The 20,703-nt window shown below is 49.6% G+C and overlaps 1 protein-coding gene across 2 annotated transcripts in view; it reads right to left on the reverse strand.

Annotated features, from left to right (window-relative positions):
- The window catches only part of JAG1 (jagged canonical Notch ligand 1), a 75,612-nt gene that overhangs the window by 26,125 nt on the left and 28,784 nt on the right, over positions 1-20,703 (reverse strand). The window contains exons 4-10 of one of the 2 annotated variants that reach the window (XM_048501232.1): positions 14,445-14,699; positions 12,904-12,964; positions 8,374-8,504; positions 7,292-7,411; positions 4,996-5,109; positions 2,844-2,957; positions 938-1,051 (exon numbers count right to left, since the gene is read on the reverse strand). In XM_048501232.1, the coding sequence (XP_048357189.1) occupies positions 938-1,051; positions 2,844-2,957; positions 4,996-5,109; positions 7,292-7,411; positions 8,374-8,504; positions 12,904-12,964; positions 14,445-14,699 (909 nt within the window). The remainder of the gene's footprint in view (positions 1-937; positions 1,052-2,843; positions 2,958-4,995; positions 5,110-7,291; positions 7,412-8,373; positions 8,505-12,903; positions 12,965-14,444; positions 14,700-20,703) is intronic. The other variant, XM_048501240.1, reaches the window with a different exon arrangement.

Consider the following 20,703-nt stretch of genomic DNA (forward strand, 5'->3'; position numbering starts at 1 on the left):
GGAGGGCCGCAAGTTTGACACCTATGCTGTAGGGTTTTCAAGACAACCAGAGATGGTTTGCCATCGTCTGCCTCTGCACAACTGCTCTGGTATTTCTTGGGGAAAGGGGGGTCTCCCATCCAGTGGCTAACCACGGCTGACCCTGCTTAGCTTCTGAGACCGCATGAGATCAGGCTATTCTCTAACACCAAAGGCAAAGTCTTTGGAGCGCTGCGACATGCCAGCTCTGTTCAGGTGCAACTCGAAAGCACGGTTCTGTTTTATAACCACAACCACCAATTATACCAACAACCCTTTAAGACCACAGAACACATGTTGTTATACAGTGGAACCTCGGTTTTCATTGCCTTCGGTTTTCATCAATTTTTTCAGGGAAAAATTTGTCTCGGTTTTCATCAATTTGCCTCGGTTTTCATCAATTTGCAGTAAGGTGCAAGGGTTTGTGGAGAAAAATCACCTGGACAAAGCTGTTGCAAGCTGTGTCTGCAACTTGTTTAATGACAATGTCTTGCCCCATTTCAGACAAATCTTAAAGAGGCATCAGAAACAGACCTCTTCGGACAGCTTTCTGATGCGACATTAATTAGCCCAAGGTGACCCAGCAGGAATGTAGGAGTGCGGAAACACATCTGGTTCACCAGATAAACCTCCGCCATGGAGGTGGAGGAGTGGGGAATCAAACCAGGTTCTCCAGATCGGAATCCACCATCTCGTAACCACTACGCCACGCTGGCTCTCAAAGGTGAGAGAGAAGTTTCAATTTTGAACTTTCCAAGGTTGTACAAGTCACTAAGGTTGTACAAGTTACCAAGCTAGTACAAGTTACCCTGAGGTTTGGGGCTAATAATCCATGCTTTCTGTGCGGCTGAATTGAACTGTTTTGCCTTTAGACCACCCCACCCAAAAGCCAGAAGTGCATACAGGGATACATGCTTACTTAGCTCACAGTTCTGGCCCGACCAACCAGCAACACAGTCGCAATAGTAGCTGCCAATCAGGTTCCTGCAGGAGTTGGCATTGAGACACGGTTTCCCCTCACATTCATTGGCATCTGAAGAGAGAAAGTGAATGGGCCCTGGGTGTTAAGCGGCGGAGACCAAAGAGGGAAAAGGAAACGGGTGCTCTAAAATCCAATACTGTGCACACGTCCACCTTTCAGACCGAGAACGACAAATTCATTAAAGGCTAATGGATTTTTTAAAAGTCTCGATTGCATGAAAACAAGGACTTTAGAAGAATATGAAGGCTATGACGTTAGCAAAGGACATTCTGATATTATCCACCAATTATGGTGCATGGCCAGCCCTGAATTACAAGCCACTAGTTCACAGAGAAACAAGTAAGGAAAGGAGGAGAGAAAAGATGAGCAGAAGAGAATCTCTGGCCACTTGGAAACACCCTGCCCCTTCTTGCAATTCTTGGGTAATGATTCAGGCCGAAGGAACTATCAGGGCTGAGGCAATGGAGCACTGTCCATTTATGCTCTGCCAGGTGCTCGGGAGCAGCAGCGGCAGAAGGCCATTGCTTTCACATCCTGCATGTGAGCTCCCAAAGGCCACAGTTTGAATCCCACCACCACTGTTACTAAACCACTGGGAACCTGTTACTAAAATTTTTGGATCCCACCACTGTTCTTAAGCCATTGTCTTTGTAGCCTCTCCCACCTTTTTTCCCCCCCTTTCAACTTGGTGGGAAAGTAAGAACATAAGAACAAGCCAGCTGGATCAGACCAGAGTCCATCTAGTCCAGCTCCCTGCTACTCGCAATGGCCCACCAGGTGCCTTTGGGAGCTCACGTGCAGGAGGTGAAAGCAATGGCCTTCTGCTGCTGCTGCTGCTCCCCCAGAGCACCTGGTCTGCTAAGGCATTTGCAATCTGAGATCAAGGAAGATCAAGATTGGTAGCCATATATCGACTTCTCCATAAATCTGTCCAAGCCCTTTAAAGCTATCCAGGTTAGTGGCCATCACCACCTCCTGTGGCAGCATATTCCAAACACCAATCACACATTGTGTGAAGAAGTGTTTCCTTTTATTAGTCCTAATTCTTCCCCCCAGCATTTTCAATGAATGCCCCCTGGTTCTAGTATTGTGAGAAAGAGAAAAATTTCAGAATCCAGAATTTCTTCTGCCTTTCAGGAGGCATCATCTTTGTATCTGCTAGGAGCGCCAATTTGGAAAGGGCAGCTTCCAAAACAGAAAGCGGCTTGGCTGGGAACTCTGCATTCCATGAGTTGTTCCAGCCATCATGGATGTCACATTGGGACCGACCCGACCCTGAAGAGAGCCATTTGCTCCCGTATACTTCCCCGTTCTCGAAATTCCTATATGCGCAAAAAGGTTGGGGACCCATGGTGTAGGTCAGTGGTGGCGAACCTTTGGCACTCCAGATGTTATGGACTACAATTCCCATCAGCCCCTGTAAGCATGGCAAATTTGCCATGCTGGCAGGGGCTGATGGGAATTGTAGTCCATAACATCTGGAGTGCCAAAGGTTCGCCACCACGGGTTTTAAAACTTCTGTCAGGGCAAGATCATCTACGGCAGGGGTCTGCAACCTGCGGCTCTCCAGATGTTCATGGATTACAAATCCCATCAGCCCCTGCCAGCATAGCCCATTGGGTCTGATGGGAATTGTAGTCCATGAACATCTGGAGAGCCGCAGGTTGCAGACCCCTGATCCACAGTGAAGCCAATCCAATGCCTATAAGTGTCTGGTTACAGCAGCCCATTTGGTTTAGATCAGAATGAAGTAAAAACGTGTCATTACGGGAGCCAGACCCTCTAACAGCAAACTCAACAATTGCTTACTTTCTGTTCTATCAATCTATGGTCTACCACTTACCTATCTGGCACGTTTTGCCAGTCCACTGAGGTGGGCATAGACACTTAAAACCGTCAACTAGATCCTGGCAGGTCCCTCCATGGCCACAGGGGTTTGGAGAACAGTCATCAATATCTACCAAGAGAGATTTGGGTTTAGTACCGACATCCGATAGCAACATTCACGCCGATGGGATAACTGAGTGGCTCTTGCCAGAAGAAGAAACGCGGCTTTCAGAAACAATTGGTGGTCCCCTTTTCCGTTCAGTTCCCTGCAGTCACTGTAGATGGTTCACACTGAGTGTGTTTTGTAAACAGGAATGCATGCACACACTTCCGGGAACCATCAAGCACGTCAAACGTTCGCATTAGTAGGACTTTCATGCAAATGAGCAGCCGCAGGAGAAAAATCACACGCAGCCCATTTTCCTGGGTCACCCCAGTGCAAAGGACAGCCCACCAAAAGTGGCCACTGGACATACTCAAGGCTAAAAATATACCCTGTCTCAGAAAAAGTTGGGGTGCAAAACCGTATGCTTCCACGTTATAATGTAGTCCCGAACAAATATGAACAACATTTTTACGCACTCTTTGTCAAAACCATTATTTTGTGCATTGTTGAACGTGGTACTTTGATACAAGAGCGTTTATGGTTCAGGCTGAACGCCAAAACGTATTTTTACTTTCAGACGGACGGAGGGTGAGAGCAGGGCTAGGTAGGCACGAGGAACCAGGTGGAGTATTCTCAGCAAAGAAAGTCCGACACGTCGAGTTCCGTGGTGGAGGAACACACCACCCTACTAGCATCTTTTTCTGAGACAGACTATAGGGAAGTGGTGGCGAACCTTTGGCACTCCAGATGTTATGAACTACAATTCCCATCATCCCCTGCCAGCATGGCCAATTGACCATGCTGGCAGGGGCTGATGGGAATTGTAGTCCATAACATCTGGAGTGCCAAAGGTTCACCACCATGGCTATAGGGAGTTATTGCAATGTCAGCCTTAAGCGATGGGCCGGCTCCCCTGGGCTGAAATAATGAGGTCAATGGTTGCTATGAAGCCTTTCCCACTGTGTCCCTCTTTGGGCAGGCTGTGGCAAGGAAGACCCACCAAGGAGACCCCTGTGAATCTGGCCCAAGCTCAGCCACCCACAGAACATGCTTCGGGATGGGGAAGTGAAACCAATCTTTCCAAATCCCACAGCACCTTGAAACTACCTCTGGCAGTCCATAGTGGACAGCACAAGGACCTCCAAGCGGGTCTACTCTCCAAGTCAGCTGGATCGTCTTTAAAGGACGCTGCTTCGACAGACACCTTTACAGGCCAACAAGGAGACAGCAGACAATGCTGGGTTCTGGGATACGTCCCGAAACTCCGCTACGGACGAGTATTTCAATGGGCAGGGTGCTTTTCTAAAACCCCAGTTTCAATTTATTATCTGTTCAGCAACTATATAGATATAGACAGCAGCAATCTAACCTGAGTGAACTGCAAGAATAGTTAACAGACAGGAGCCCTCTCTCTTTTAAGTACCCTACACTGCATAATTACATGGGTGAGCTGTTGGTTCCCCTTCTTATTAATTTTCTGAACTGCAATCCAGAGAACACAGAAAACAAAGAAGTAGAAGAAGAGGAGGAAGAGGAGGAAGAGTTTGAATTCCCTTCCCCCCCTTTCTCTTCTGTAAGGAGACTCAAAGGGGCTTACAAGCTCCTTTCCCTTCCTCTCCCCACAACAGACATCTTACGAGGTAGGTGGGGCTGAGAGAGTTCAGAGAGAGTTCTGAGAGAACCGCCCAGAGCCCTTGGGGATGGGGCGGTATACAAATCTAAACAATAAATAAATAAATACCAAAGGGTGACCCAGTGAGAACGTAGGAGTGGGGAAACAAATCCAGTTCACCAGACTAGAGTCCACCACTCAGGTGGAGGAGTGGGGAATCAAACCCGGCTCTCCAGATTAGAGTCCACTGCTCTTAACCACACCAGCACGCTGGCTCTCCTAAGTCAATCTTAACTACATCTGGATCCCCGAAGTGCAACTCAGGAAGGGGGAAAGACACACTGGGGCGGTAGCAAGCACCACGAGCCAATCAAAAATCCACCCGGCGCTTGAGAGGTTCTGCTGCGCGAGAGTTAAAGCTTCAGAAGCTGGGAATTCCAGCGGACTTACTAAGGGTGCAAGTTGGTGCTGCCCAGCCTGGAGCACAGACACACTCAAATCCTGCCGAAGTTTCAAAGCAGCTTCCTCCATTGTGGCAAGGGTCCGAAAGGCAGGCATGTTCCGCTGCGGCAAGAACAGAACCCCCCTTCAGCTTAGCCGCAGCCACCGATGACAAGCAACCACCTCACCACCTGCTTAAGTTCCCTGCCTCGCTCCAGGCTCTAAGGCTGCACTCGAGAGCCACTGTGTCTAATACAGCCATTCTCAACCAGGGTTCCCTGGTACCCTGGGGTGCCGTGAGCATGTCCCAAGGGTACCGCGGCAACACTACCCCCCCCCCTCATTTTTGTGGTGTCTCCCACCGGTGCCACCAAGGACGTGGAGCTGGCCCATGAGGCAGGGCCTGCCACAAGGTCAGCAGCCACCCCCACTCCCAGTGCTACCCTTCACCCTGGGAAAGGAAGGTGGGGTGTGTGGCAAGCAGGGGCAATGGGAGGGGAAGGGGTACCGTGAGATATGAAGAGTGAGGTCAAGGGTACCCTGACCTCGAAAAGGTTGGGAAACACTGGTCTAATACGACGGCAACGGAGGGCCGCGTAATTTGAGCAACTCGCAAGCCGTAACCATTTCCAACTTTTTAAAGCCGGAGCTGCCCTAACAATATTATTCCCCCCCCAGTACCAATTTCAGTAGGTTAAGAGTCCTCTGAAAATCCTTGTGTATCATTGGTGCTACTATAACACTTTGCTATTCGGCTATTAACACGTGAAACTGACTTATAAGATGTGCGGTTAACGATTGCCGGAATACTACAGAATACCTCACCTGCCTAATAATAATGATTTGCTATTCTGCGAGACGGTTGCAAATTTTCTTTGAGAAATAACGAAAGTTTTAATAGCCTTTTAAAAAACCTTTTGTACGCACACCATATACTTCTGTAGCTTTTGTATGCTGTGGGCCTTGTTTTTTTAACCTTGTTGTTGTCGTCTTATAAGAAGAAGAGTTTGGATTTATATCCCCCCTTTCTCTCCTGCAGGAGACTCAAAGGGGCTTACAATCTCCTTGCCCTTCCCCCCTCACAACAAACACCCTGTGAGGTGGGTGGGGCTGAGAGAGCTCCAAGAAGCTGTGACTCGCCCAAGGTCACCCAGCTGGCGTGTGTGGGAGTGCACAGGCTAATCTGAATTCCCCAGATAAGCCTCCACAGCTCAGGTGGCAGAGCTGGGAATCAAACCCGGTTCCTCCAGATTAGATACACGAGCTCTTAACCTCCTACGCCACTGCTGCTCCCCAGTAAGATACTTTGCATTAGGTATTAAGGTATTTTTCATAGGGAATCATATATTTTGGCACGTATAATATTTGTAATGTTTTCAGCTTGCAAAGACTGATTCCTGTTGTCCGCTCGGGCCGGCAGCGATTTACTTGGCTGAGGAAATGGGAGCTTCCTTTGAAGCAGGCGAGAATGACCCGAAAACTTGTCTCTTTGCTGCCAATTTGGACATCAGTCTCATTAGGATCCATACTTGTGTTTGTCGAGTTCTCGAGAAGCCATTTGTATAAATAGGCGGATTCTTGTCTTTGATGTAGCTCTTGCTGGACTGTTCGCCACTCTTTGTGTTGACACTTGGGCACTTTGTGTTGAATTTTTACGTTTTGGCTATACACTGTGCAAGTATATATTTGATTGTAGCCCAGGGGTGTCCAACTCTGGCGCTTCAGATGTTCAATTGGCCGTGCCGGCAGGGACTGATGGGAATTGTAGTCCATGAACATCTGAAGCGCCAGAGTTGGACATCTCTGTTGTAGCCCATGGTACATAACGCTTTTTGTTCTATTTGGCTCATTCCGCACATGCAGAATAATGCACTTTCAAACTGCTTTCAGTCCTCTTTGAAGCTGTGCGGAATGGCAAAATCCACTTGCAAACAGTTGTGAAAGTGGTTTGAAAACGCATTATTTTGCATGTGCGGAAGGGGCCTTTGATGCCTAAGTGGTCACACTGTGCTGTATGTGTGTTGTGGCTTCTATAACCAGCTCAAGTTTTGCGCTAAACATGGAAGCCATGTCCAAAAGCTCATACCAAACTCGTTTTCCCTCCCAGAAGCCGGCTAATAAAGACCCTCCCCTCTCTCCCAACTGCGCTGTTCCAATGCAGCAGAACCTCCAAGCAGGAACCTGTGGTATCTTCCCCTCTCTAGGAAAGATGTCTCTGCCACCTTCGCCCCGTCTCTCATGTTATGCCCGGCATGCAGCCAGCGTCTGAAGGCAGTCGTAAGAGAACCATCGAGCGCACTCTTACCGATTTCGCAGTTCTGTCCCGAGTAACCCTCTGGGCAGGAGCACTGGTATTTGTCAGGGCCCGTGTTGCTGCAGGTGCCTCCATTCAAACAGGGGGGATGAGTCCCACAATAGTTCAGATCTGGAACACAACGACACAGGGGTCGGAATGAGCAAAAGACAGGAAGGAAGTCATACGTGAGGAGCCCTGCATGCTTCAATAAGAGCAATAGAATCATAGAGTTGGAAGAGGCTACACAGGCCATCTAGTCCAACCCTTGCTCACAGCAGGATCAGCCTAGAGTGTCCAACTCTGGCACTTCAGGGGCTGATGGGAATTGTAGTCCACGAACTTCTGAAGCACCAGAGTTGGACACCTCTGGCTAGGGCACCCCTGGTCAATCTTGGCCCAGTCGCTGTTTGAAGACTGCCAGGGAGAGGGATCGCGCCACCTTCCCAGGCAGCTGATTCTACTGTTGCCCAACTCCTACCACAAAACGTTTTTCCTGATACCCAGTCGTAACCTTTCTTCCCAGAATTGATATGATGATGATGAAGAGGAGGTGGAGGAGGAGTTTGGATTTATATCCCCCCTTTCTCTCCTGCAGGAGACTCAAAGGGGCTTACAATCTCCTTGCCCTTCCCCCCTCACAACAAACACCCTGTGAGGTGGGTGGGGCTGAGAGAGCTCCGAGAAGCTGTGACTAGCCCAAGGTCACCCAGCTGGCGTGTGTGGGAGTGTACAGACTAATCTGAATTCCCCAGATAAGCCTCCACAACTCAAGCGGCAGAGCTGGGAATCAAACCTGGTTCCTCCAGATCAGAGTGCACCTGCTCTTAGTCACTACGCCACTGCTGCTCCGTGTTGCCAACAGGAACAGCTCTTCACGAGAGCAATCCTGTTCCCCTCGACCTCCTCTTCTCCAGACCGAACGTTCCCGAGTCCCTTGGCCTCTCCTCGTAAACCACCCGCAAACTCGCCACCCAATCGCGGGTGCAAAGCCCAACCACAAAGCACAGGCCGTTCCCGGGTCCGCTCGCCTCCAAGCGGCGCCAGCCTCCCTGTGAGAAGGACCCCTGGTGCTCCGGCCGGCTTTGGCGTACCTTTATTGCAGAACTGGCCACCCCAGTTGGTCTCGCAGAGGCACTGCCACGGTTCGTTGCAGGTGCCATGGACACAGCCCGGGTGAGGAATGCATTTGTCGCAGTACTGGCCTTGCCACCCGTACTGGCACCTTTAAAGAAAAGAAGAGCTTGGAATGATTCCCTCCGCAAAATAAAAAGAAAGGCACAAGTAACAGAGATTTCCCCCAGTTCTTCCTGCTCAGAAATGCCTTTCTAGGGACAATTTGGTGGTTTCTTGCAAACAAACAGGGCTGGACGCTTTGCCCGGGCCTCTTAAAATAAAAGGCAGCTGCTGCACAAAAGACGGACTGTTCTGGGAGGCCCAGTGTGATGCCAGTGAAGACAATAATCAGCTATTCGGAGGCTCATGGAAATGAGACAGGGGGGGGGGGGGGGCAACCACAGTAGAATGGGGGGGGGGGGCGGCTTTGACAAATGGATTAGGAGGGGGTAGGAGAGCAGGGCAGGAGTCAGCGAGAACAATGGTTCTCGGAGGAGGCTCATGAATACAAGACTTCGGGGCCCTTCGGAAGAAACACAAACAAACCGAGTGGTAGGAACAGCCAGCGACACGGGGTTTCCCTCGCACGGCACCTCGGCGTGCGAGTAAAACACCGCTCGTTTCTGAGCAATAGGGGCCATGCGTTGAAGTTAAAAGGATGCAGCTCGGCCCCGAGATATTAATCTGCCGCAGCGGTCGCCGAATAGCTGAACCGTGCTGACGCTTCCATTCTGATGAAATTGGAAAAGCGTGCACGCGGCCGCCCGAGCCCCTATCTGCCCCCAAAATGAATTTTTTACGGCAACCCGGCCTTCTGCAGACGCGCTCCAGCTGTAATGAATGCGAGAGCCGTGGCGATTTTTATCTCTGAACGCTGGCTCGAACGCTTCTGACGGTTTTAAATATTCACAGAGCCGCAGAAACCCGCCGGGGGTGCTCAGACAAAGAAAGCAGAAGCAAGCCCAGGGCCCAAGGAGGCACCCCTGCACGACAGAACTTTCAGATCCAATGCGTTCCAGATCAAAAATGCAATATTTGAAAATGGGGGGCAAAGGGCACAGGTCGAAACCACGAAATCAGGGGTTAACCAAAAGCGCATTTCATTACAGAGACCTGGGAACAAGAGACCGGCTACAATTATCAACTAATCCGCCCCGAGTTATCATAAGAAACCTTTCCCACCCAAACTCAGTTGGCCTTTGATTTTTTTTTTCGGAAAGAAAACTCTTCTATGACCAGCAAATCCTTGTCATGGGAAAAGCCGTCGGGAGCTGTCCGACGGCTAACCACCCGCAGCCAGGGGAGAGTCTGGATTCTCCACCTTAGAAATCTCAGAGGACAAACCACTCCCTGATTAAGTATTTTGGTTAAGAGCAACGACTGGATTTGTATTGTCGAAGGCTTTCACGGCCGGAATCACTGGGGTGCTGTGTGGTTTCCGGGCTGTATGGCCGTGTTCTAGCAGCATTCTCTCCTGATGTTTCGCCTGCATCTGTGGCTGGCATCTTCAGAGGATCCATCAGATATTAGATTCTGCTGGTCCAGTATTCTTCTACTAAACTGGGCATGCCTTAAGTAGCTTCCAAACAGAAACGTCCAGAATGGCTTCAGGGGCCCCAACATTGCTCAGAAAGGATGGAGCAAAGAAACTTGGCTCCCCCCCACCCCCTACCCTCGGTGCTTGATTTGAGTAAGGCTCCAGCCTTCTGACTAGGTGGGACCTAAAATGTTCAAAAAGCAGGCGACGGCCAATTGCAGCCGAAGAATTTGCCGTCTTTCGGCATCAACCGAACAGACAGCCACATTCCCTTGCGCAACCGACACATTCGCCCATCTCATTCCATTTGTCTGAATGCTCCAAGTCACTTCCAAAAGGGCGGGGGGGGGGGGGGGGGGGGAGACAAGAGAAGAGGGATATCTGTGCATTATCTTTGGCTGACATTTTCCTTTTTAAAGCTGCGTCTGCGACGTAACAGACAATAACCCCCTCCTGACGCAAACAGGGGGGGGGGGGGGAACAAAATTATGATTTTATGTCTTTGTTGGAATGCAGGGAGATCACTGGAGCTGAGGGTATCAGGAAGGGCAGCTCCGCTGGCAGAGTCGTCTGCAAAGGAAGCGTGGGAAAGTTGCACCTTAAGTAAATAAGGGCACTAGTGCATGTCTGGGCAACGAATGGGAGGTGAAAGAGGAGCGAAGCTTCGGCTCTGGGACAAAGCCTGTTGTTCTGGCTAGGAAAGAATGCGAGCAAACCCTGGAAGGCACTTTTAGCCGGTGATAGAAGCACAAATCTTCAGTGAGCTCTTGGCTCACACGCCCCTTGGGATCCAGCCCAGCTCAAAATGGCTCGGTTCAGTCGCCGGCTGCCCAGATAGATCCGACCACAGCCTTGCTCCCTTCTCTCTTCCGTTTGGAAGAGTCAGGGTTTTTTTTTTTTGTTTAAAGACCACACTCCTCCAAGAACGGCTTATACCGAGCGGCATCCAGAAGCAAAACCTAGCACTCAGCATGCGTTCAGTAGCTTCCACACAGAAACGTACAGAACGGTCAGAATAGCGGCTTTGGTGATGTGCTCAGAGGTGAGCATATTTTCATCTCACTTTTGCATGCAAAATTTATTTACACCATTTACGCCCCGCTTCCCTCCCCCCTGCGGCCAAATGGAGACCTGCAGCAGCGTACATGGTTCTCCTCTCCTCTGTTTTGTCCTCACAATAACCCAGGAAGGTGGGTTCGGCTAATTGTGTGAGGCTGAGTCTGGACCAAGATCACCCACCAAGCTCCCATGATAGAGCCGAGATTCGAACGCGCGTCTCCCAGATCCTAGTCCGATGTTCTAACCACTGTACCATACTGGCTCTTAACTTTAGGTGAATTACAATTTTGGGCAAACAGGTGAAAAGCCTCTAATCAATTCGGTCTCTAGTCCCAGGTTGTAATACCACTGATGTCGTTGAATCAACAGCGTTGCTCTCCTATCCATGCAACTTCTCAGTCTTCCTCTAGTTCAGGGATCTGCAATCTGCAGCTCTCCAGATGTTCATGGACTACAAATCCCATCAGCCCCTGCCATGCCAAATCCCATCACCATCTGCCAACTGGCCATGCTGGCAGGGGCTGATGGGATTTGTAGTCCATGAACATCTGGAGAGCCGCAGGTTGCAGACTGCTGCTCTAGTTCCTTCATCATTCCTATCTGTGCAGGCAATAGGAGAGCTCCGCATCCAAGTCAAAAATGGCACAGGGCACTTATAAATTCCTTTCATCTACCAAATTCACGATCAGAGGAGGAGGAGGAGGAGAGTTTGAATTCATACTCCGCTTGTCTCAACCCTAAGGAGTCTTAAAGCAGCTTAAAATCCCTTCCTCTCCCCGCAACAGACACCTTGTGAGATAGGTGGGGCTGAGAGAGTTCAAAGAGAACTGTGCCTAGCCCAAGGTCACCCAGCAGGCTCCAAGTGGAGGAGTGAGGAATCAAACCCGGTTCTCCAGAGCAGAGTCTGCCACTCTTAACCACTCCAATCAGGCTGACTCCCAGGAAAACAACCGGCACAGTTACTGCAGAGAATTGAAGCAGTCAAGATTAACCAGGACTGAAACAGAGCTAGGAATGCCAGGCAGCCTCTGAAACTGATATTCAGCGGACAGTGGGGAACTGAAGCATCTTCAGGTTCTCGCACTCGTGTCTGGGATCCATTATGCATCAGCAGCTCGGCTTCGGCTCCTTTCAACCCACTGGGGCTGCATCTCTTCGTCGGAGGAGACCCCAAAAACACATCATCAGAGTCACCAACCCCGAAGACAACCCCCAGCAATAAAATAATAGTCTCGCATCCAAGGCTGGATTTCAACACCCAGCAGCTCTCCCTAAACACACGCCAGACAAGACTACTCCCAACATTAAGAATGAACAGTCAACAACCCTGGGCCTTTCCAAGATGAAAACCCTTCCAATGCACGGCGGCATGTGCTCCATGACCCCCCTCCCCCGCCCCATCCACCGGCCAGAACAGACAAGACTTCAAAGACCAACGGCAAAACTCAGCCTTCATCGGTATCTACAGACAAGATTCCACCCCGGCTATTAAGCTCTCAACACTCCAAGGCCTGGCTCCCAACACAAGAGGAGGAACCAAAAGACTGCATTAATCCTATGCTAAAGAATGCGCAACTCTTCGCCTATTGATGAAAATACCGTTGAATGGAGAAAGTGTGTGTGTGGGGGGGAGAGAAGCATTACTGTAATTAAACAAACTGGAGGAAAATGCTGCAAGCAGCACAATTTTTTAAACGTTTTTGCTGCTTTCGGGTCGCTTCACCCTCTCCCCCCCCTTTTTTTACAAGAGCAAGAGAGGTCTCCAAAGGACGTCCACCAATGCCTTTGTTCAGCTTTGCTTCACCAGGGCTGGTAGAAAGAATGCAGAAGGAGGGATGGGCTCCTCCTCTCCTGTCTTAGCACTGAACAGTTCAAAACTTGCTTAGCAGAAGAGAAGGCTTGTTTAGTTTACCTGCACTCTCCGGGAACTTTGCAAGAGCCGTGTTTGGGGCTACAACCTTGGCGGCAGATGGCTGCGGAAGAAAAAGAAAGACGGGAATTAAAAGAGGGGTTTTTTTTTTCCGTCAGCAAAAAAAGCAGACCCTTCCCGAGACCCTCACCCTCGTGGGAAGGTTTTAATCTCCAGCTATCCCCATAATCCTACTAAATCCAAGGTTCAAACAGATCTCGGGTCTCAAGTCTACTGGAAAAGAAACTGAGGTAGGTAATGCTCGATGACAGCCGATCCGGCAAGAACGGCTCAGCCCACGACCCCAGCGCCAGGCCTCCGATCAACGAAGGCCGAAGTCATTTAACCAATTTTTCGGCATTAAGCATTTTGGGTCTGCAGCACACTCCCGTTTTTAAGTAAGAAAGCCTCCCTCATCTCCAGGGAAGAGAAAGTTTTTTGCATTCCCTTCTAAGGAGCACTCCTGTTTTGTGCAAATGCGCACCCGACTTGCATGTGCGGCAACCACAACCCTTCTAGCGCTTACACAAAAAGAGACCCAATCAACTTGACAGCTCCAAGGCTTATTGTTTGTGATTTCCAGTACAGAGCTGGGATCTGGCTTGTTCGTGCCTCAAAATACCTTGCAGTCGGTTCGGTCCTGTTTGCTATACTGGGAATATACCAAGCGGCCATAGGGCACTGGCCCATCTGGCCCAGAAAAGTCTAAGGGACAGATGGTTTTTTCTCCAAAGAACTTCCGCAGAGGTTTTCTGCCGCAGCTTGTAATAAGAGATGCTGAGCGCTAAACTTGGGACCGGCCCTGAACTGAGCCCACGTCAGCCTTAGAACTTGCCTGGCTGCAACTTGGAATGGTTCAATTTCAATCTTCTTGGCTCAGAAGTCTAGTTCATTGGAGCTAGTAAATGGGATACACACAGATCTACTGCTAGACACAAAGTCTTCCCAACTTCATCCCAGGAGCAAGAACTGGGGAGATGTGAGAACATCACTCTCTTACTAGGTGGCTGGTATCATTATGACAGTGGTGGCGAACCTCTGGCACTCCAGATGTTATGGACTACAATTCCCATCAGCCCCTTCCAGTATGGCCAATTGGTCATGCTGGAAGGGGCTGATGAAGGTAATCCATAACATCTGGAAGTCTCACCAGGATTACGCCACCATCTGATCTCGAGGAACCAAAGAAGAAGAGTTGGTTTTGATACCCCACTCTTCTCTCCTGTAAAGAGACTCAAGGTGGCCTGCACACTCCTTTCCCTTCCCTTCCCCTCTCTACCACAGGCACCTTGTGAGGTGGGGGGGGGGGGCAGAGAGAGATCTGAGAGAACTGTGACTAGCCCAAGGTCACCCAGCAGGCTTCAAGTGTAGGAGCAGGGAAACAAACCCAGTTCTCCAGATTAAAATCCACCAGTCTCAACCACAATATCACGCTGGCTCTCGCCACATTGTTCTCCGGAACTCAAGTGCCCCGAAAAGCCATACGACAAGCAGCCAAGGAAGCAAAACGCCCGTCAATCCGAGTGGAAATACAAGCCACAAACCTTTGTTACATTCCAGACCCATCCAGCCTTCCAGGCACGTTTTGTTGCCGTTCTGGTCGCAGGTGTAGTGCCCAAAGAAGTCATCTCGTGGTCGGCAGAACTTGTTGCAGCCAAAGCCATAATAATGCTCATCGCAAGTGACCCGGATCTGGTACTCGAAGTGAGCGACGCCCGCGTTCTGCCTCAAGGTCTGCCACTGACGGCTGGGGTTGATCATGCCGGAGTGAGACGCTTTCTCGATAATGTTATCTCCATCTTTTCGGGGCGGAAGGAATTGGAAAGGGGAAAAAAAAACAGTTAACCACTTGCAGTTCTCCGTCCAAAACAAGGTTATCGGAACGGTCTGAAAAAGAAATGGGCTTACATACACAGAAGATGCAAGAATGCTTTGGGAACAGTAGTGATGCTCAGCAGACAGACGCACCAAAAGATTTACTCTCTTCAGAACTCACTGCTTCGCACACTGGTTTTCCACACCTCAGCATTTGCTTCCGGATGGGAATGCCCCAAGTGGACAGATGTGTTTACGTCTGTCCTCGCAAGGATGCCATGCACGCAACGTAGCAAGCTACCAGCCTCATGCATGCTGATGAACACTGATGGAGCTCTTACGCATGACAGGCAACTGTTTAGCGTTGCTTCACTTTCTCTAACGCTTAAATCATCAGGAGAGCTATTTACACAGGACTTTGACTGTGGGAACGGCAGATGAATTCAGTGTTCGGGAAGATTCTTGTTCTTATAAACTTCCTGTGCTCGAAAGGAAAAGGGCGTCCAGTCAGAACGCAGAACCCCAGTGGGAGGGGGGGAAAAACGTTCACGTTCAACTCTGGAGGCGAAGAGAAACTCCAAACCAAAGCGGGACACACAACTAGCAATTGGAGAGTGGCAGAAAAAACCTGGAGTTCTCCAATAGCTCTCCCTGCACTCTGTTCTGATTAGCCGCCCATTAATACAATGTCCTTTCACACAGTATTTATAAAGCCCTCGGGCTGTATACAGTAGCTGGGTTGCAGCGGCCTATTTACTCTCCCCAGGCGCGTGCCAAAAAATGTTCCAGACGAGCCAGTATGAGCGAGAAGCTGCCTGCCTTCGGAGCACAGCAGAGGCATTTGGTGTTTGCTTCCCAGAAGTCACCTAGTTTGCATGTTATCTTCCAAAACAAAAACATGCACACAGGTGTTGCTCTTTTTAAAAAGGCTATGTCAGGACTTTGGAAGTTGGTTAAAAGAGCTATGCAAACAGAGCATCACACACACATTTCCATACTCCAGAAGGTTTGCTTTTTAGGCATTCCCCCTCCCTCAGCTTTGAAAGGGAGCCCTCCTTCCTCCCCGGTCCTAATATTTCGCATGTGTGTGGAACATGGTATATATCTGTGGTATTTCACTTTGTCATTCGGTCTCGCAGCTTCGACACTCTTAACACTGCCTTATGAGGTGCCTGCTAGCAGCGCTCAGCTGCTGCGTGAAAGTCTACCCAAAGGCACCTGATGAAATACAGGGCATGAAGTGAGGAAGCTATGCCGGCAACTGTGCAGAGATAGTTTGAAATAGTGTCCAAGAGCACCTTTGCCCAAAGTGTTCAATGCAATTAAGAATCGCTGCGACGCAAACAATGAATAAAATATTGGTCCCCAGTTTAGAAAACAGGAACTTTGAAGAGACATTAAGGCAAGCGACTTCCAGAGGCTGACAAACACCCTGCTAAGCGCCGTATACACCTGTGGCCTGACCCTCGGCTTTTGGGTAATTATGCCGTCAATTGCATTTCAGTATTCACATGGACACCGATGCCCATTTGAAACAAAGTCCACTGACCTCTTTTCTCATAGTGTAACCTTGCACATGTTGGCTGCCATTTTTTTTTAAAAAAAGAATTATAAATAACTTTTGACTGATCCCAACAGCTTGTGGGAACATTCAAGCACATGCGATCAAGGTCCTGACTAGACTGTATTGCTCATGGAGATGTAATAAGGGAGGAGGCAGCATGGCATCACAACCCTGATGCTAGCATGCTGTCACATTTACCCCTAGGGGAAGGAGTGCAAGGGAAGGGGAGGGAGTGAGGGGTGGCATGCAAGGAAGGGGAGGGGGCCCGGCATCTGGACATGGCCCACCCACCCTAGCGGAGGGAGGGGAGGGAGGGTGGCATGCAAGGAAGGGGAGGGAGTGAGGGGTGGCATGCAAGGAAGGGGAGGGGGCCCGGCATCTGGACATGGCCCACCCACCCTAGTGGAGGGAGGGGAGGGAAGGGGAGAGGAAGGGGTGGCATGCAAGGGAAGGGGAGAGAGGAGGAGGAGAACCCTCTATTGTACCTGTACTGCAAGGTGCCATTAACCCTTGGAGCCCTAGGATGCTGGGAACAGTGCCTCAGCAAAACAAAAAACCCTAAAAATACCCCGTAGTCCCTGCGGAGCCCCTAGACTTCAGCCCAGTCAGCGATATCGATAATAAGGCCCTGACTTATGGAACCCTTCTCTGAAATCTCTTCACCCTTTTCGCACATATATCACCATGCATCCTAAGAAGCTACCAACCACACAGATGCTATATGTAATCAGTCCAAGAAGTATATTGTGTCAACCAAGGCAATAGGCACATCGCCTCAGCCATGTCGATGTCAGCCCTGAAAAATCCAGTGGATGCAGTCAGTTTGCACGGCAAACACGCTTGAGCTGGCACTGCATATGTCCCAAGGACCTATGAACAGATGACAGGCTCCTGTTGCATGCAACTGTTAACATTTGAAAAAGGAAGGGGGTCCAGAATAAGAAAAGTAGCAGGTGCCCAGCTGTACGCTTCTCCCCTTGAGGCAGGAAAAGGACTGAAGAAGGGGACATTCCCACTCCAATGGGAAGGGGAAATTCGAAGTCATTTCCTGCCTCCCTGATTGGAGTGTGGGAAACACCCCCACAAGATGGTCCTCCAGCTCAGGGGAGAACACGCATGACCTGGCACGGTTACTGCATAAACCCCAAGGACCTGTGAACAGATGACAGGCTGTTTACATGCAATTGTACCACCTAAAGAAGAACAGTCACGACTCACATTTCTAGGCGAAACACGTGAACCACATTTCCAGGCGAAACACGTGAACCAAGAAGATGCTCAGGTGCACAGATGACTTCTGGCTCTTTCCTATGTGTTTAAGATGCCACACGAATACGTTGAAAACATTCGTGTACCCAGTCAGAGCTTCAGTTCGTCTAGCCCCATGGGTTTACCCTGACTGAAACTTCTCTCTGAGACATTTGGCAAAGATCTTGACCAGTCTGGCTGTCTGAAATCTGTAGCTGGGGATTCCAGGGACTGACCCAAAGACCTCTAGTTTGAAGACTGTGTGACCTCTACCAAGAGGAACTAAGACGCATAAAGCAAAAAGGACAGAGGAAATCAAGTCCAAGAAAAATCCGGTCACTGCAAGATTGCTGTCTGATCGTTATGAATGAGTTTGTACGGACAGAGAACTAAAACCATGGCCTGTGGCAAACAAACAAAAACATTTAGGAACACTGATGACTGTAAATGTGTCTTCATCAGAGTGTCAGGAATGTTAGGAAATCCCACCCCCTCCAAAAAAAATATCTCTGTTCAAGCAATAGCAGAGCTCAAGTTCAGGAGGAGGAGGAGGAAGAGGAGGAAGAGAAACAGCAGCAGAAGAGGAAGAGAAGAAGGAGTTTGGATTTATACCCTGCTTTTTTTTCTCCTGTGGAGTCTCAAAGCAGCTTACAAACTCCTTTTCCTTCCTCCCCCCCACAACAGACACCTTGTGAAGCAGGTGGGGCTGAGAAGGTTCTGAGAGAACTGTGACTAGTCCAAGGTCACCCAGTAGGTTTCTGGTGGAGGAGCAGGGAAACAAAACGGGTTCACCGGACGCGAGTCTGCCTCTCGTGTGGCAGAAAGGGGAATCAAACCCAGTTCTCCAGATTAGAGTCCACAGCTCTTAACCCCTGCACCACACTGACTTAAGGGCGCACTCAATTGAGTTGGCCGAAGAACCTTGGAATGCAGACCCCTCTGTCTTATGCAATACCTTTCTTGGTGATGACACCTCCTTCCCTAATGCTGTTGGCATTTCCAGGACCAATTCCCAGATACAACCAACTGGATCCTCTCCCCTACTCTGCGCCATGTTTCTGGGAACAGACTCATGGTCACGGAAACCCAACATAAAGTGGGTTGTCCGTAGATGTTGCCAATGTCAGCCTGGTCTCTAGCCTTGACGTTCACGGTCATCCCTCCACGTTGTGGCCGCACAGTCTTGTTCGCTCTTGGGTTTCTTGACACAGTCAAGGAAGGAGAAAAAAATTCCCGATCCCATCTTAAAAGTCCATGGGCTGTTCAACCAGAAAAAGACAGCCGTAAAACGAAACGTTGATGGCTGCGCATTATTTACTGGCAAGGAATCCCAAGAAGAAAAAATGGAAGCGGCAATAAGGGCAATTGAGTAGGGGCAATAAGAACTAGACTGCACATAGTTTTCTGGTAGTTTGGATAGGGCAGCGATGGCGAACCTTTTCGAGACAAGAGTACCCAAATTGCAACCCAAAACCCACTTATTTATCGCAGTGCCGACACAGCAATTTAAACTTAATACTGAGGTTTTAGTTTAGAAAAAACCGATTGGCTCCTTCTTCCTCCGCCCCACCTGCTCGAGCAGGGGCCAGCCTGCTCTAGCCTTCAGCAAGTCCCACGTGCACCGCTCTGTGCCTCTCTAGCATCTCTGCCTCCTCTGGGTCAGAGGCACGCGTTACTCGGGTATAAGCTTGGTGAGGCAACCGTGCAACACTTCGAATGGGTGAATCACGACCCTAGGACCCCAGCAACCAAGCTTGCTCCCAGGTAAAGGATCGTGCCCAGGCCAGCCTAGTGGGGTGTGTGTGTGGGGGTGATTTTCCGCCCCCCCCCCATGATGGACTCTGTGCACGCGTGCCCACAGAAAGGGCTCTGAGTGCCACCTCTGGCACCCGTGCCATAGGTTCGCCACCACTGGGATAGGGTTTTGTAGTGCTAGGCCATCCCAGTTGTGGAACCTAAGAAAGTCGCCATCTTTTGTCGTCTTGGCTATCAGGTTAATTAATTCTGAGGCTTGTTAGTTGTAATGGTTAGGTTTTCACGTACTATGGATTGATATTTTTGGTAGTTAGAATGTTGTGTTATTTGATGTTATGTTGTTATTATTATGCTGCAAAATGTAAGATGCCATTATACTGTTACAAATCGTTACGATGATGTTATGCTGATAATGTGTTAGTTGTTAACCTGAGATGTTGGACCAGAGTTAGGATTTGTTGTAACTGACGTTGCTATATGCCTATTGTATTTACTGTTGTTATTTACTATGTTGTACACCGCCCTGAGCCCTTTGGGGGAGGGCGGTATATAAATTAAAATCAAATCAAATCAAAAGCGAGGACTTCCAAGCGTGACACTACGCAGCAGTGGCGTAGGAGGTTAAGAGCTCATGTATCTAATCTGGAGGAACCGGGTTTGATTCCCAGCTCTGCTGCCTGAGCTGTGGAGGCTTATCTGGGGAATTCAGATTAGCCTGTACGCTCCCACACACACCAGCTGGGTGACCTTGGGCTAGTCACAGCTTCTCGGAGCTCTCTCAGCCCCACCTACCTCACAGGGTGTTTGTTGTGAGGGGGGAAGGGCAAGGAGATTGTAAGCCCCTTTGAGTCTCCTGCAGGAGAGAAAGGGGGGATATAAATCCAAACTCTTCTTCTCTTCTTCTTCTTCCCCTCCAGCATTACAAGCTACCTATTAGCTACCACACAGGAAAAAAAACCCAGACACTCTCTTATCCAATTTGGTCTGATTTTTCCACATATTCTTCCTTTTCCCTTCTCCCGCTCAGCTCTTGGCAGCGCAGGCCAACCAAAGGAAATTAGTTCGGGGAGCTGCAAACCTGCCATTAGCAGGCCACAAGGATGGAAGGTCAACAACTCGCAATCCCGTGGCGGCAGACAACGTTACGCCTACCAGCCAAGCCGCCTAGAGAGAAAAGTGATCTTGGGGCTTCCCGTCCTTCGAGGGGGAATCACATGCTTTGAATGTAAATAAAACAGGAACAGAAGGATTTATTACAGCAGACGGAAACTGAATGAAAACAGGGAGCGGTGGGGAACGGTTCAGCCCGAGCTCATCAGGCGAGCTCCTTCCTATTGCTTCGAGAAGTCAAGACTTCGCCGTGTGGTTTTGCTTCCGCGGTGCCGTTTAATTCTATTACGTTATTGTCACCTCTGCGCTCC

The sequence above is a fragment of the Sphaerodactylus townsendi genome, linkage group LG01 (genome assembly GCF_021028975.2).
Source record: "Sphaerodactylus townsendi isolate TG3544 linkage group LG01, MPM_Stown_v2.3, whole genome shotgun sequence".
In the NCBI taxonomy this organism is placed as follows: Eukaryota; Metazoa; Chordata; class Lepidosauria; order Squamata; family Sphaerodactylidae; genus Sphaerodactylus; species Sphaerodactylus townsendi.